Source organism: Trematomus bernacchii, unplaced genomic scaffold, assembly GCF_902827165.1.
Source record: "Trematomus bernacchii unplaced genomic scaffold, fTreBer1.1, whole genome shotgun sequence".
Lineage (NCBI taxonomy): Eukaryota > Metazoa > Chordata > Actinopteri > Perciformes > Nototheniidae > Trematomus > Trematomus bernacchii.
The window spans coordinates 3,645,021-3,658,990 of record NW_022987547.1 but is presented as its reverse complement, the minus strand read 5'-3'; the positions used below and the strand labels follow the sequence as shown (position 1 = coordinate 3,658,990).

The following is a 13,970-nucleotide window of genomic DNA, read 5'->3' as shown; positions in this document are numbered from 1 at the left end:
GTTTTTTTAGCGGCTTTAGGAAAACAACAGATGTTGCATAGACAAGCTTTGAAGTCAAAAATATAACCACATGTTGATCTTCAGCACAAATGCATCCAATTGACATTACACAGGGTGAGTGAGAGAGCTGTAACTAACACTTAACTGGAAATGATTGTGCTGATAGAGCACAGGCAGAACCAGAGGTGTTAGACAGATGCTTAACTGTCGCTTATGTGCTGTTAACATGATTTGCCTGATTTAGGAAAAACGGTTTGAGCGGCAGAGTCTAAGTGATACTTCAGCTATTTTTGTCATCTGGAAGCTGATTAAGTATCAACATTGGACAATCTAAATAAATTGTTACTCTTAATCTCTCTCATTTCATTGCCCTGTTGTGGGTTGGCATAACAAAAAGGCTGTGACAGACAAAATCAACAGAGACCTCTCCTCTTTGTTTTGCAGCAGGAAGTCAGCGAGGTCCCCTTGACCCTGCCTTCAGAGACCCTGACGAATGGTGACATGGAGGAGGAAGAAGCAGCTGAAGCTGACGGCCTCGAGGGGCCCTCGCCCTCCATGATGGTTTCCCCAGAATCTGTTGATGTTGCCGCAGAGACACTGGAAACAGAGAGGGAGGCCGTTGGAGGAAGAGGAGCGGCCCTGGTGGCAGCGGCGAGGGCCGTGGTGTCAGAGGGCGAACTGAAGCACCGATTAGCAGCGGGGGGTCACCCATGTGCCCAGTGCGACCGAGTCTTCATGTCCATGCAGGGACTGAGGTCCCATGAGAGGAGCCACTCAGCCATGGCAATGTTCAGCAGAGAAGACAAATACAACTGCCAGTACTGCCAGTTCGTCTCACCCTTCAGACATAAGTGAGTAGAGAGGAGTCTATGTACACAATCCTAACAATGTATTCACATTACTGCCCCCTGTGTATAGGATGAGACTCTATAAAGAGTGAATTAAACGCATACATTTTGACATAATGTTATTTGTTTCAACGTGTTTATCCAGTGATGTATTCTGACTATACCTTTCAAGGTTAGTGTAAATTAAATTGTTTAAATATCAGTCAAATTGAGTCCGCTGTGTCTGCTTCAAAATAAAAGCCATCCCATGGAGCTCCAATTGAATTGAGGGAATGTTTTATATGCAGTAGGCATAACTCAAAACTGCTGTGATATGGCTTCAGGAACAGTGAGGGTGATATAATGAGATACAATTACAAACAATAATACTGGATTACATGCATGCTTCATTTCCTGTGAATCCCTCATGCAGATTATTAGAGAACATATATTATATAAGCTGTATAAACAATAAAAGCAGTGCATTTTAAACTCTTATCCTTACACACATAAGCAATCGTAGACCAGCTGCAAAACAACTGGATGTTAAACTCCATTTTCACAGACCACAATTTTAAACCCTGTAGAAATCCCTTTGAATCCTCAATCTTTTCAGATCTCCTGCCTCCTTGGAGAGTAAGACAAACATTACAGCGAGACAAACATTTTGTTAGTGTGATTTGTCGTATCCATCACAGAGACACAGAGCGAGAGTCCTCCTCTCCTCTGAGCTCCCAGGTGTAATCCCTCTGTACTGTATGTGCCCTGACCCAGAAAGAAGCCGCATTCCCATGCCACCTAGGAGTCTGGCTTTAAAAACACAGCCACTGCCCCCACAGGCGCTCACACGCTCCCTCCCACCAAGGGATTGTGGGTAGATGAGTTCACCCCACGGCTCCTTGTTCTGTAGTCTTTGGAAATGTGTGGCTGTTGTTTATGAGGTAAACAGAATAGAGCCCTTTAGATGCTGCGGAAAACAGCCTGCTGTAGAAATCAGTGTATGCTGTCTCTCTATTTTTGTCACTTTCTCTCTTTATCTCCCATCCTTCTCTCCTCCTTCCATCTACTTGTTCCCCGTCTTTTATCCTCTTATCTCATATCCTCCCTTCTGCTTTGTTTTTTTTGTGCCAGTCTGGACAGACATGTGCAGTCTCACCACGGCCACCACAAACCCTTCAAGTGCAAACTCTGCCCCTTTAAATCTGCCTACGTGAGTCGCTTGAAGAGCCACCTGCATAAGGCACACACAGGTAAACACACACACACACACACACACACACACACACACACACACACACACACCACACACACACCACACACACACACACACACACACACACACACACACACACACACACACACACACACACACACACAGCCGTGACTAACAAGGCATTGCCGGGCCAGAATAGCAGCCTCTTGTTTATCATCTTCCACATAAGGATGCTGTGCTTGACTTAGCTTATCCTGCCCAGTATGGCCAGCTGTGGAGGAGCAGCTTCACCATTCACCAAGAACATTAAATACACTTAATTAAGCTCATCAAAAAGAATCCTTTTTGGATTTAGGCACAAATAGCCTAGATTAATTCATCGTTAATTATGTTTATTTGGGAATAAAGTGATGAAGGACTCGGCACGATACAAAGGAACATGACTACATGTGTCCGTGGTTAAATGCGATTTCTTTTTCGCCTATGATCGTTTTGTTGCTGTTGAGGGAGCCAGATGGCAGACAAAGACATTCACATTCAAGCAAATATAAAAAAGCTCCTACTTGGGAACCAAATGCATACGCAAAAGGAACAATCTCAGAACTGGCAAACTAGAAAAGCAGATTTTCAAGGGGCATCTGAGGGCTCTCAGTTGTCTGATTTTAGGCAACAATAGCAGCACTGAGAGTTAACAACTGCTGTGGTTTATTCGCACAAACCAATTTTGTGTTGTGATTTCATTTGAAAAGTGGAGTTTGGAGATTTTTTAGATTTTGTTAAGACCCACACATTTATATCCTGGATTAGTGCTTCCCTCTCTTGTCCCTGAAAACAGTCCAACAAGCTAGAGATACTTTGGATTGATGCACACCAGAAATAGTTCAATTAGGAAGTAGTTTTCCCTAATAAACCACTTCTGGTTGGCTATGTTACTATCAGATCCGATTTGGTTGTAATGGTGCATCTCTTCAGGATGCTGCTTGCATTAGGGTTGTTAAGCAAGTTTATTAAACAGCTGCAGGAAGCAAGATGTTATAAATCACTGTTCGGTGCTTTCAAAACTTTATCAAAGCTGCTAAACACACAGTTGCCAAAGCTGCTCAGTCACATAAGGTAATGGCATGAAATCAAAGAAAGCGGTCAGTATTCATGGCTCTTAATCGTGAGTTTGAAATGAAAAGAAGGCATTGTATAAAATTCCTTCCTATGTGTACGTCTCACCAACCTGCACACCTACCTTCATGCTAATTATGGTGAAAGTTCCTCAATAATGTAAGACTCACCTACCTCTGGCAGTTTGAAACTACAATATATCCCTGTTTACATTCAAAGTTTTTTTTTTTACTAGTCAACAAGCAGTATAACAATGTACTACACTTTCCAAATTGCCTACAAGGGAAGTGCATGTTGGGGTATTGGAAAAAGGATTATGTTTATGTGTGATACCTCAAGACAATGAAATAAACATTGCAGCTTGATATTTCTTCAGTCAAAATCAGGCTAATTAGACTACGAGGAGCACTAAGTGACATTTGTTGCAGATTGGCTCCGAGAGGAATAGCTTTCTTTATGGTGCTGGATTGGTTTATTATCGCAATGTTTTCTATAAAGACTTTTCAGATTCTGTTACTTACATTTCTCTGTTTTCCTCCAGGTGAGCAGCACACATACAAGTGCTTGTCGTGCCCCTTCTCCTCTATGACCATCAGCCAGCTGAAGGAGCACTCTCTGATGGACCACGGCGAGGCGCTGACCCTCCCCAAACTGCGTGCTGCTACCCAGGCTGCTCACGGAGCCCCCAGGCCCCCCCGACCGGCCAGTAACACAGAGCAGACTCCCTTGGACCCGGATGGTAAGAGATCCTGCGTAATGTCATTTTAATAGAGATGAGATCATAGGATAGGATTGTCAGGGCCAGATTTGGAAAAGCTCAATCTAGCATCAAAGCAGAATCTAGTTTCTTAACAGGTGTTAACTCCTTGAGAGGATTTGATGGAAACAAATGCTGTGTTTTTAGAAATAAGCCTGTATAGTAACACATGTACAGTATATTTATTTTATTTATCTTATATTTATAAGATCAATTGACTTATCATTGCAGATCCAGCCATATTGAAAATATATGATACACGTCATGTTCTTGAAAATATAGCTTAAAAAATGTAATCAACTAAATCTTAATAGCTCTTTCATTCACATTAGGACTAAAACATCTACATTTTCTGGTTCAACCTTTTTATCAAAGGGGCTTTTTATTAGGGTAACAGATCACATTAGCGATAAATACGGAAAAAAACAGCAGTTGTTTCAATGATTACGTATCGGAAATTGGTTTAATAAATAAGAGAATGTAGGTTTTGACTGCTGAGGTTTGATTACCTCAGTCTTCTTTGATGTTGATCACTGACTCCTTCCTATCACAGAGGCCTCCTCTCATAGGTTGCTGCAGCAGCTAGCTCCTTGATGTGATGCCATGTTTTAGGTGTTTTAGTGGCGGTGCATTGCACAGCTTGCAGAGTGTTCTTGGCAGCAGCTGTCACCTTGCTGCTGGAGCGGTGGAATCTTCCCTGGAGCTGAAGCAGGGCAGCATTCCTCATTGCACCAACCACCACTGTCGGCTGGGCCCCTACCAAGACAAGAGAAGCATTGAGAGAGAGCAGAGCTGACATATTGAATGTCTCTCCAGCATGCCAAAACTAGCTACCTTCAGTCGGATGTCTACAATTCTGATATTTGAAAAGGAATACAGGATTTGTTTTGAAAAGATTTAGATTTGATTGGCTCTAAAAGTGTGCATATAAGACCCAAGTTCTTGCTGCTTTAAGGTTATCCTTAAAATATATTTAAGGCGTTCTCCTCCCCTATCTTCTCCTCTCAGAAGTATATTCCACCTTTAATTGATGTGATGTAATGGACAGTTTTGGCTCCTAAGCCCTTCAAAAAGACACATTATTTGCTGTCCATCTGCTTTCTCATCTCCATACATCTCCACAATGCAGAGAGGATAGTAAAAACATGAATAAATTGAGGCATTGTTTGATTTGTGTGAATTTCTCTCTACCATCTGCAAAAGTAAGAAATTCGATCTGAAGCATTCTGTAAAGTAAAAGTTTATAAGAAAGGTTATTAGTTTATTCTAAGCTTTCTCATACTCTGAGTGCTGAATGAGGCATTTTTCACATGGATAGATATTCTATTAGTGTCACTGTGGTTTATTTATTGATGTGTTGGACGCTCAAAGTAGGCCGAGAAGATGAGCTCTCTCTCACTGATATTATAGACTCTTGAGAAAAGGAATAAGAAGGGTAAAAGGTACGGGACACGTGATGGCAGTCATAGTTATACTCTTTATGTGAGTGGGGCCAGTCTTTTATTAAATAAAACCTATATTACATAATATTTCGTTTTTAGAAGCAATAATCAGACATCTTTCAAAAATAATAAAAAGGAGATTAATGAGGAGGAGATCGATAAAGTAGGTTAAACTCCATCCTGCTGTGCAAAACTGTGGATTTGAATATTGGAGTTTCAGATGTACAGTGACTCTTGTGGGTTGCAATCTAGTGCCTAGCTTATTTTTAAATAAGCAGAGAAGATGACATTTTGTTACAAAAACACATTTACTGACTAGACGTGGATGCAGATCTTAAGTAAAAGTGTACCAATATAAGTATGTGAAAATACTAAATTACAAGAACATTTCCTTCATTGAAAAGAAAAAGGTGAAAGTACATCAAGATTGTCAGCTAAATGTAATTAAAGTATCTAAAGTACTCATAATGTGCTCCCTGTGACTGATAGATCATTATATTTTTACATTATTTGATTGTTAATACTGAAACATTGCTTTTATTTTAGTGTTTTACTGCTATAACTGGTGGAAGTAGAGGTGATAAATTACTACAAATATAGATGGGCCCCCTCAAAAGATACATCTCAGCGGTCATTAGAGGATTTGTGGATTACAAATGAAGAAAAAATAAGGTTCTGCAACATAAATCTGCATTAACTTTTGGGAATTTTCTCTATTCTTTGAAAGATCGGGTTTTGTTTTTTTCTGGGCCTCAAAGACACATTTAAATGGAACCATCTGAGACATTTATAGGGAGATGTCTCCTTGGTAGAACTAACCATTTATAACATTTGAAACATGGCAGTGGCCCCAAGTAGATTCTGCTTTTTGTGTAAGAGGCCAAAAAGGTTGGAAACTAAAGTTTAATCCTTAAGGCATTGTTTTTATCTGTTCTATTCCCACTTGAATACGTACTGTATGTGACAAAATAATAATGAACACGTTTCTCTCCATTTCCCCTCTCTAAGATCCATCATACCTGGAGACAGCGGATGTCCGTCAGCAGCTCAGTCATTACCAGCTGGCCGCCCGCAGTCAGAAGTCTTCCAGCTCGACACCTGGCAGCTCAACACTGGCGGATAATCGACCAGACAGCATCCTCACTTGTGAGTTCTGTGAGTTCAGCTCTGGGTACATGCAGAGCCTGCGCCGGCACTACAGGGACCGCCACGGAGGCAAGAAGCTCTTCAAGTGCAAAGACTGTTCCTTCTTCACCTGCTACAAGTGAGTAAAGAGGAAATACAATTACCGAGATACAACTGTAAACCGCTAAATGTAAAAGCAATGGATAAATATCCTGAATATTTGAATGATCCTTGTTTCTGTTCTTCTGGATCTATCTCAGGAATACCTTCACTACGCATGTGGAGGCCGGTCACAACAACAATGCACCTGAAAACCTCCCTAAAGACCTGCGCTGCCCTCTCTGCCTCTACCACACCAAACACAAGAGCAATATGATTGACCACATTGTCCTGCACAGAGGTACGCAGCATGCAAACTGGAATCAGAAACAGAGTGAACTTAGTTAAACGTTTTGAGAAATGCACAATGAAAAGATCAAGCTTCGTATAAAGACTGGAAAAAGCTGCTCCTGGACTATTCCTGTGACTTCCTGGAGTGGCATGAAGTGTCTGCGCTTACTGGCTTAAACACATTTACCATGAGTGGTAGCAATCGTCTTTTCTTAATGTGGGCTAGAAAGCACTTAGAAGTATTTCTCAAAATGTCAAACTATTCCTTTAGATGCCATTAAAGTCTAAATAAAACCATGCATTTGACCTTACCACAAAAAGCCACTAGGATAACTTACTTTCTGTGTATGTCAGTGGCGAGCCGTCAGGGCCCTCTAGGCCCTCTGTGAGGGCCTAAGATATTCCAAAAAATAATATTTAAAAACATTAAAAAAAAATATATTTTTTTAAATATATATTTTTTTAATATTATTTTTGTTATATTTTTCATTAGTTTTACCGAAAAAAAACTTGATTTAATAAAATAACATTTCCAAAGAAATAAATCCTTCGAATCTGCCTGTTCAGTCTCTGTTTGAATGTCAGTTACTATAGCGGGCCTCTCTGCGATTCACAGAGGACCCGCTATAGTAACTGAACGAGAGAGTAATGTCAAATGACAGTACAATTGACCAATCATATCTTCCCTCTAAATGGGTGGGTTTTATTATCGCGGACTTTATGACGAGTTCCGCCCGCTGTGAAACTGTTCTTGTTTCCATAGCAACAACAACTTCCTGTCAACAGCGTGAACTCGCCTTCAAAATAAAAGCATGCCAAATTACACTGAAGACATACAACTGCAATGAAAGTAACAAACACAATGCAATATCATTTTCAATGTCAAAGAACACAAATTGGGTTCACAGGTGTTGTTTTGTGTGGTAGAGGGTCGCTGTCATTGATGCGTTTTGCACCCTGGGCCGTTGTTTTGATATTCCGCTGAAGTATACGCTGTGACGTAATAAAGTCTTTTTTTCGAGGGAAGGGGTGGGGGACAGAGGGCCTAGGTATAAAGCTCACGGCTCGCCACTGGTGTATGTAGGATGTCTTTCTCCACCTAATAGCCCACTTTGCTCCCCTCTCCCTCCACCAGAGGAGCGTGTGGCTCCGCTGGAGGTCAGCCGCTCCAAGCTGTCGCGCCACTTGCAGGGCCTCGTTTTCCGGTGCCACAAATGCACCTTCACATGCTCCAGTGACCAGGCCCTGCAGCTGCACCTGCAGAAGCACGCTGAGATCAAACCCTACCAGTGCCAGCTCTGCTATTACGACAGCAGTCAACGCAGCCAGCTAGAGGAGCATCTGCGCCTGGAGCACAAGGTGAGAGTCAATATCCTTTAGACTAGTTTGGTGTAACTAGATTTAGATTAATAAGCCTAACATAATTGATTTCTAGAATATAATTAGAGACTTTCTGCCTTATCTCAGACAGAGAGCCTTATATGATGTGGTTAACCCATAAGTATTATTCATCGGTCTGCTTAACGCCTGTAACAGAAGATGTTTGCAGTTTGCACACTCAATATAACCTGTTCAATAATTATTTATGGCTTTTGTTGGTTTATGGTAATTGTTTGTCAATTCACTCATATTTACAGTGTCAACATATTATGACAAATCCAATTTACAACTACCAAATCAGACATATCATCAGCAATTACATATTAATTATCCTGCGAACAGAACCTTTAAAATAACTGATGTATCTTTTAAAGAAATGATATGTAATCAGGCAAGGAAACTATAAATAAGCAGTAAAATACAACTAACTGACACAGGAACAGGCTTTTTGTTTGCCCTTTCTTCAGCAAGTGTTTGAAGTTATTTGCCCTGGCAGTGGTAGTGATATATTAGTAATAATCTTCTGTAGACCAGGGTCACATAGACTACAAAGTTATCGCACACCAGACAGATGCATTGGACTTTTAGCTTGGAAAAATCAAAAAATGAATAAATTACGCAAACACTTCTTTACAATCCTGAGACCCTAATGTGGTGCAATTCACACAGACAAACAGCTGTGACCACATACAGTATATATATAAACCTAACTCTGTTTGCATATATGTATGGCTCTGGCTCGAGAGAGTTTGTTATTTGATGTATCGACTTTTTAAGATTATTACTTAAAGGGGACCTATCATGCAAAATGCACTTTTGTACGTCTTTTATACATGAATATGTGTCCCCGGTGTTCCAGGGAACTCACCAAGTGTCAGAAAACACAACCCTCTCTATTTTCCTCCATACCCAAATCTCTAAAAAAGGGGTTGCAACGGATCTGATAAAAACTGATCCAGATTTGAACACTGTCCTGACGTCAGGACAGTGGCGCTACGGCTATTGGGCCAACTCCACCAATCAGGAGGAGACAGCCACGGCCATTGCCGTTCGAAAGCGCTGGAGACGCTGTAGTACATATGCCAGGCCAGTAGATGGTGCTGTTCTCACAGAATCAGCCCTTGCAAAAACAGGGCTAAAAAAGTGCAAATTGAGCAAAATGAGGCATGGCTAAAATGCATGATCTGTTTGGTATTTTGAAAAAGAAAGAAGTATAAATATGCCTTATATAGGTATGGTCCTACACTATATTATTCAAATATAGCATGATAGGTCCACTTTAAAGAAGGAAGACCTGAAAACACGTGAATGTAATGCATTGTGCAAATATAGTGTCCCTTCACCTGTTAAGGCAAAAGAAAGTTGCCCCAGATAAAAACAGGGATTTCTCCAAGATGAATACTGCCCAGAGCGCACTATACCAAACTGATTGTTGCCTCCTGTTTCTGATCAGGTGATCCGGAACTTCGAGCTGATGGGCCGGGTCAACCTGGACCAGCTGGATATGATAAAGGAACAAGGAAGCAGCGCAGAGGAGGAGGAGGCTCGAGAAATCATTGAGATGGTTAGAGGCAGAAAAATAGCTGACGAGGACGAGGATGAAGACATGGACATGATGGAGAACATGGAGCAGGAACAGAGAGAGATGGATGATGACGTTATGGAGGGCAGCATCAAAGAGGAAGAGGAAGATGAGCTGGAGGACGAAGAAGATGTAGATGAAGTCAGAGGGCTGGATGAGGAGAAGCCTCGCCAACAAGGTAAATACAAATGAAGTGATCTATGTTGCTCTCCTGTTCTACATAATATCTACTCATGTTCATCCTCACTCTGTTGATAGTCTATATCTAAAGGACAACCTGCATACTGTAAGGGCATATCACAAAATATATTTCTTTACAAAAGCTTTTGGGATTGAACTTTAAATGGCTATCTGATGAAAAGCCATTTTCTGTTGTGTTCACACTCATTTTATATCAAATGTGAAGTGTGTGAAAAATCTCCTGTGTCTAATTTTAAGCCAAATAAATTGGAGGCAATAAGAAAGAAAGCAATCATACTGCCAGATTAGTGGGAGTCCCATAGATTACTTCTTTTTTTAATGTGCTTAAGCTATTCTTCATGAGCAGTGTTTTTCTTCCAAAATGGCTACTGTCTTGTATTTAAATTGATTTTTGTATTCCATTCTTCTGGCTTATTATTCACCGAGAGATTTTGACTGGTAGCTCAGTGAAGGAAAAAGTGTTTCTATAGCTAATCAATTCTGATCACACCTGCTCTCAAGAGAAGACATTAGTTTATAATACATTGCTTTGTATGTAATACTGATTGCCTGATAATAAAAAACTAGATCGCTAAATATTTCCATTGTTTTAAAATAGTAGAGCAAATTGGAAATCAACACTTGTGTTAAATCACTGTTCTGAAACTGACCAATCATTTGAACTCTGTTTCCCAGGAGTCCTTGCTTCTCCCACCAGCAGCAGCAGCAGCTGTTCTGCGCCGGGCGGGGCAGAGAAGCGTCTTCCCTGTGAGTTCTGTGGCCGCTGCTTCACCAACAGCCTCGAGTGGGAACGCCATGTTCTGCGACACGGCATGTTAGTATTATTTCCTTTTTCTCTAATTCTCTACTTTTTCATTTTGTGTTTGAGTTTGTGTACTTTCCTTTCAAAGTGAGGACTCACAACATTCATATTAGCCTCAGTTGTACTTTGTGGCAGAGTCCTGCATCGGGTCGGGGTGACCCGCAAAAAAAGTGATTCGCGGGTGGTATTTTTTCAAACGCTTTTTTCCGGGTTCGGTTCTGGGTAAAACAAAGATGATGCGGGTCGGGTCGCGGGTGTTGCATAATAAATATATTAAAATAATAATAATTTTGTTTAATGTTTAAATCCTCAGACCTCTCCCCCGCGGGACTGCGCATAATCATAACCTCTGCAGCGCATCAACCTGCTGCTGAGCGCGCCACATTCGAAATGGCTGAGGTGAAGCTCTCTAGCGGAGAATACAGCATTTTCAATAACACTTCCTCAAGAGCGAAATCCAACTTTTGGAGGCTTTTGGTGTCATCCTAGATGGAGAAAATAACCAACATCCCACGCTTTTTGAGACAAATATGCAACTGCGTGTGTTAATAATTGCACGTTTTCACTGCTCATATATATGCGGGTTCGGGTCGGGTTGCGGATCTTGTGCCAACGGTTCGGGTCGGGTTGCGGAACTAATTGGCAATATGTGCGGGTAGCGGGGCGGGTTCGGTATTGCACGTCGCGGGTGCGGGGCGGGAGCGGGTCTTGAAAATCAGACCCGTGCAGGACTCTGCTTTGTGGTTAGGGCTAATTAGCATGCTAAACTAATAAGATGAACATAAACATACTTGGTAAACTTGAGCATATTGACATTGTCATTTTTAAATACTATGTGCATGCCTCTTTATATAATAGTGTTCTACTTTTTTTTCATCTCTTTCTATACTTTGCTGTAACAATGTAGATTTCCCCTTTGTGGGATGAATAAAGCACTTCTGATTGTGAGCATATTAGCATTTAGCTCAAAGTGCAGCCTCAAAGGCATATGTTTCATATGTGTTGCATATGTATGCATTTATTTCATTAGTGTATATCTGCATTTATGAATTGGTTCCCCCACTAGTAGCCTTACATTTGTTCACATCGATCCACATGTTAAAAGCATTTATTCCTGCTCCCTTAGGACGGTTAACAACAGTCAGATGGACACCAGCACCACCTCTGCGATGGAGGCCTCAGCTTCGTCCTCCACTGGCTCCTCTGTTCTGTTGGACACAGGCTTGGACCTGTCCAACAACAGCATTGAGGAAGCGAACACCGCTGATCTATCACTGACAAGTCCAAGCCAGTCCGTGGACGACAAAGAAATGCTTGACACCAAAAAGGATCAACAGTTTGCTTGAACTGATTGTAGCCTCTTGGGATACTGTGATAGAAACTGATAACATCGAGTAAGATCAGCACTGAGTTGCATCATAAAATAAAACTTTTAAAGAAAAAAAAAAGATTGAACCTGAAAAAAAGTGACTGCTTTTGAGTTGGCGCATTACTTAGATTTTAGGTGTTACATATTTAAGTATTAGATTGTGCTGCATAAAACGGCTGAGCTCTTTAAATGGGCAGTCCCCTAGGACAGATCTTAATATATTGGTAACCAATAGTGAACAGAACTCTTTATTGCTGACATTCTGGTCAAATCTACCTACAGTAAGAGATCCCACATAAGTGAAACCAAGCTATTTATAAATTATGAACTAAATTTGAGTATTTTATTATTTTAAGCACCTTTTACACATCCCCTAAAACAGGGGTACTGTAAATGTACCCAAAAGGAACAAACGAGATATGAAAGCATTTAAAACCGTGGCCCACTGTAGAGCTTCCTTCCTCATGTCTTGTTGAACTTTCTTCATCCTAGCCTTGTGTTAAATGTGTAGAAGTGTTCCTTGAGAAAGAGTTGCACCTTATCTATTTTAGTAAAACCACAAAGCATCTTTCCTTCATTTGTAGAAATACTTTTCCCCAATGTTTGTAGCAAATTGCTATATTTTAGTCCCTTAAAATTATACTACGTATAAGCCTTCAGCCTGTGGCACCCTTTGCATTTTGCCTTGTTTATTGTCCAGTAATTTCACTGATCAAATAATTGAAACCGTTTAAATCTCCCGTTCCCTGTGAGCTATCATGTTGTCTTTAGTCCAGGTTAAACTATATCACAGTTAACCTTTGCACAGATGATCATTATAGCAACAGTGGTATTTTTTAAAGTGTCATGGCTGAATTCATGTGACATACAGTTGGTATCTGTTGATGAGCAAAGCAAGAGTTAGGCCCCATTTACACGGAGACGGAAACGAAAATGAACCGAATTCGATATCAAAAAAGTCTTCCGTTCACACGCAATCGGCTCAATAAACGTGTCCGTCCACACGAGACCGCTGGAGACGCTGTTGTACATATGCCGGGCCTGTAAGTGGCGCTGTACTTCCGCCACAAAATACACCAAAAGCAGCGAAGAAGACCTCCCAAGCATGGTTGCCATGGTTGCCTGGTTGCCCTTCTGTTTTTTTCACCAGTCAACATGTCCGTTAAAGTTGAAATCTTCCGGACAAAATTTGAAAAGTGCCGGTCGAAGGTCTTCTTTGTTATTTATTGAGCTTTAAAACAAATTGATAACGACTATATAATAATATAAGAATAATAAACGGAGTCTCTCTTTTCCTCCCCCTCTCCTGACAGCCCGTCAGTATCCGTCTCATGCAGCTGGCTGATCCAGTAATGAGTGACCCGACAGTAAAAATAAACATATTTATAACTAGTTTAGGTAGTTTGAGAGGTAATTAAAATAGCTAAGGGGGGTGATCTAACTTGAAGTGTGTGTTTTGCTCCGCTCATCGCTCCATCACAGCGGGCGGAGCTGTAGGTGATCATGCAGAGCTGCGTGTCTCCGTCAGCAGCAGCTGATCTCTGATCTTTCTCTCCTGTCCGATTAGACTTCACTCGCGTTTATGTCCATATCGATCAAATCTAGCTGGAGGCTCCTGCTGGGTGCACAGTCCTGCGAGATACCGGGACCTGACTCGGTTGTTGTTGTTGGCGAAACACATCAGCAATGACGCGGGTGACACAGGGGTGAGCAGGAGAGGTGGGGAGAGGCGGGGCTATGGCGTATAGGGCGTACACACAGAGCCGTTT

General features: G+C 41.3%; 1 protein-coding gene across 3 annotated transcripts in view; it reads left to right on the top strand.

The window, feature by feature from the left end:
• Positions 1–13,226, top strand: part of znf462 (zinc finger protein 462) — a 45,401-nt gene extending 32,175 nt beyond the window's left edge. For all 3 annotated transcript variants that reach the window (XM_034123090.1, XM_034123092.1, XM_034123091.1), the window contains exons 5-13: positions 445–851; positions 1,959–2,077; positions 3,695–3,892; positions 6,361–6,616; positions 6,738–6,877; positions 8,003–8,226; positions 9,701–10,007; positions 10,706–10,844; positions 11,959–13,226. In XM_034123090.1, the coding sequence (XP_033978981.1) occupies positions 445–851; positions 1,959–2,077; positions 3,695–3,892; positions 6,361–6,616; positions 6,738–6,877; positions 8,003–8,226; positions 9,701–10,007; positions 10,706–10,844; positions 11,959–12,178 (2,010 nt within the window). In that variant the 3' untranslated portion in view covers positions 12,179–13,226. The remainder of the gene's footprint in view (positions 1–444; positions 852–1,958; positions 2,078–3,694; positions 3,893–6,360; positions 6,617–6,737; positions 6,878–8,002; positions 8,227–9,700; positions 10,008–10,705; positions 10,845–11,958) is intronic.
• The last annotated feature ends 744 nt before the right edge of the window (positions 13,227–13,970 follow it).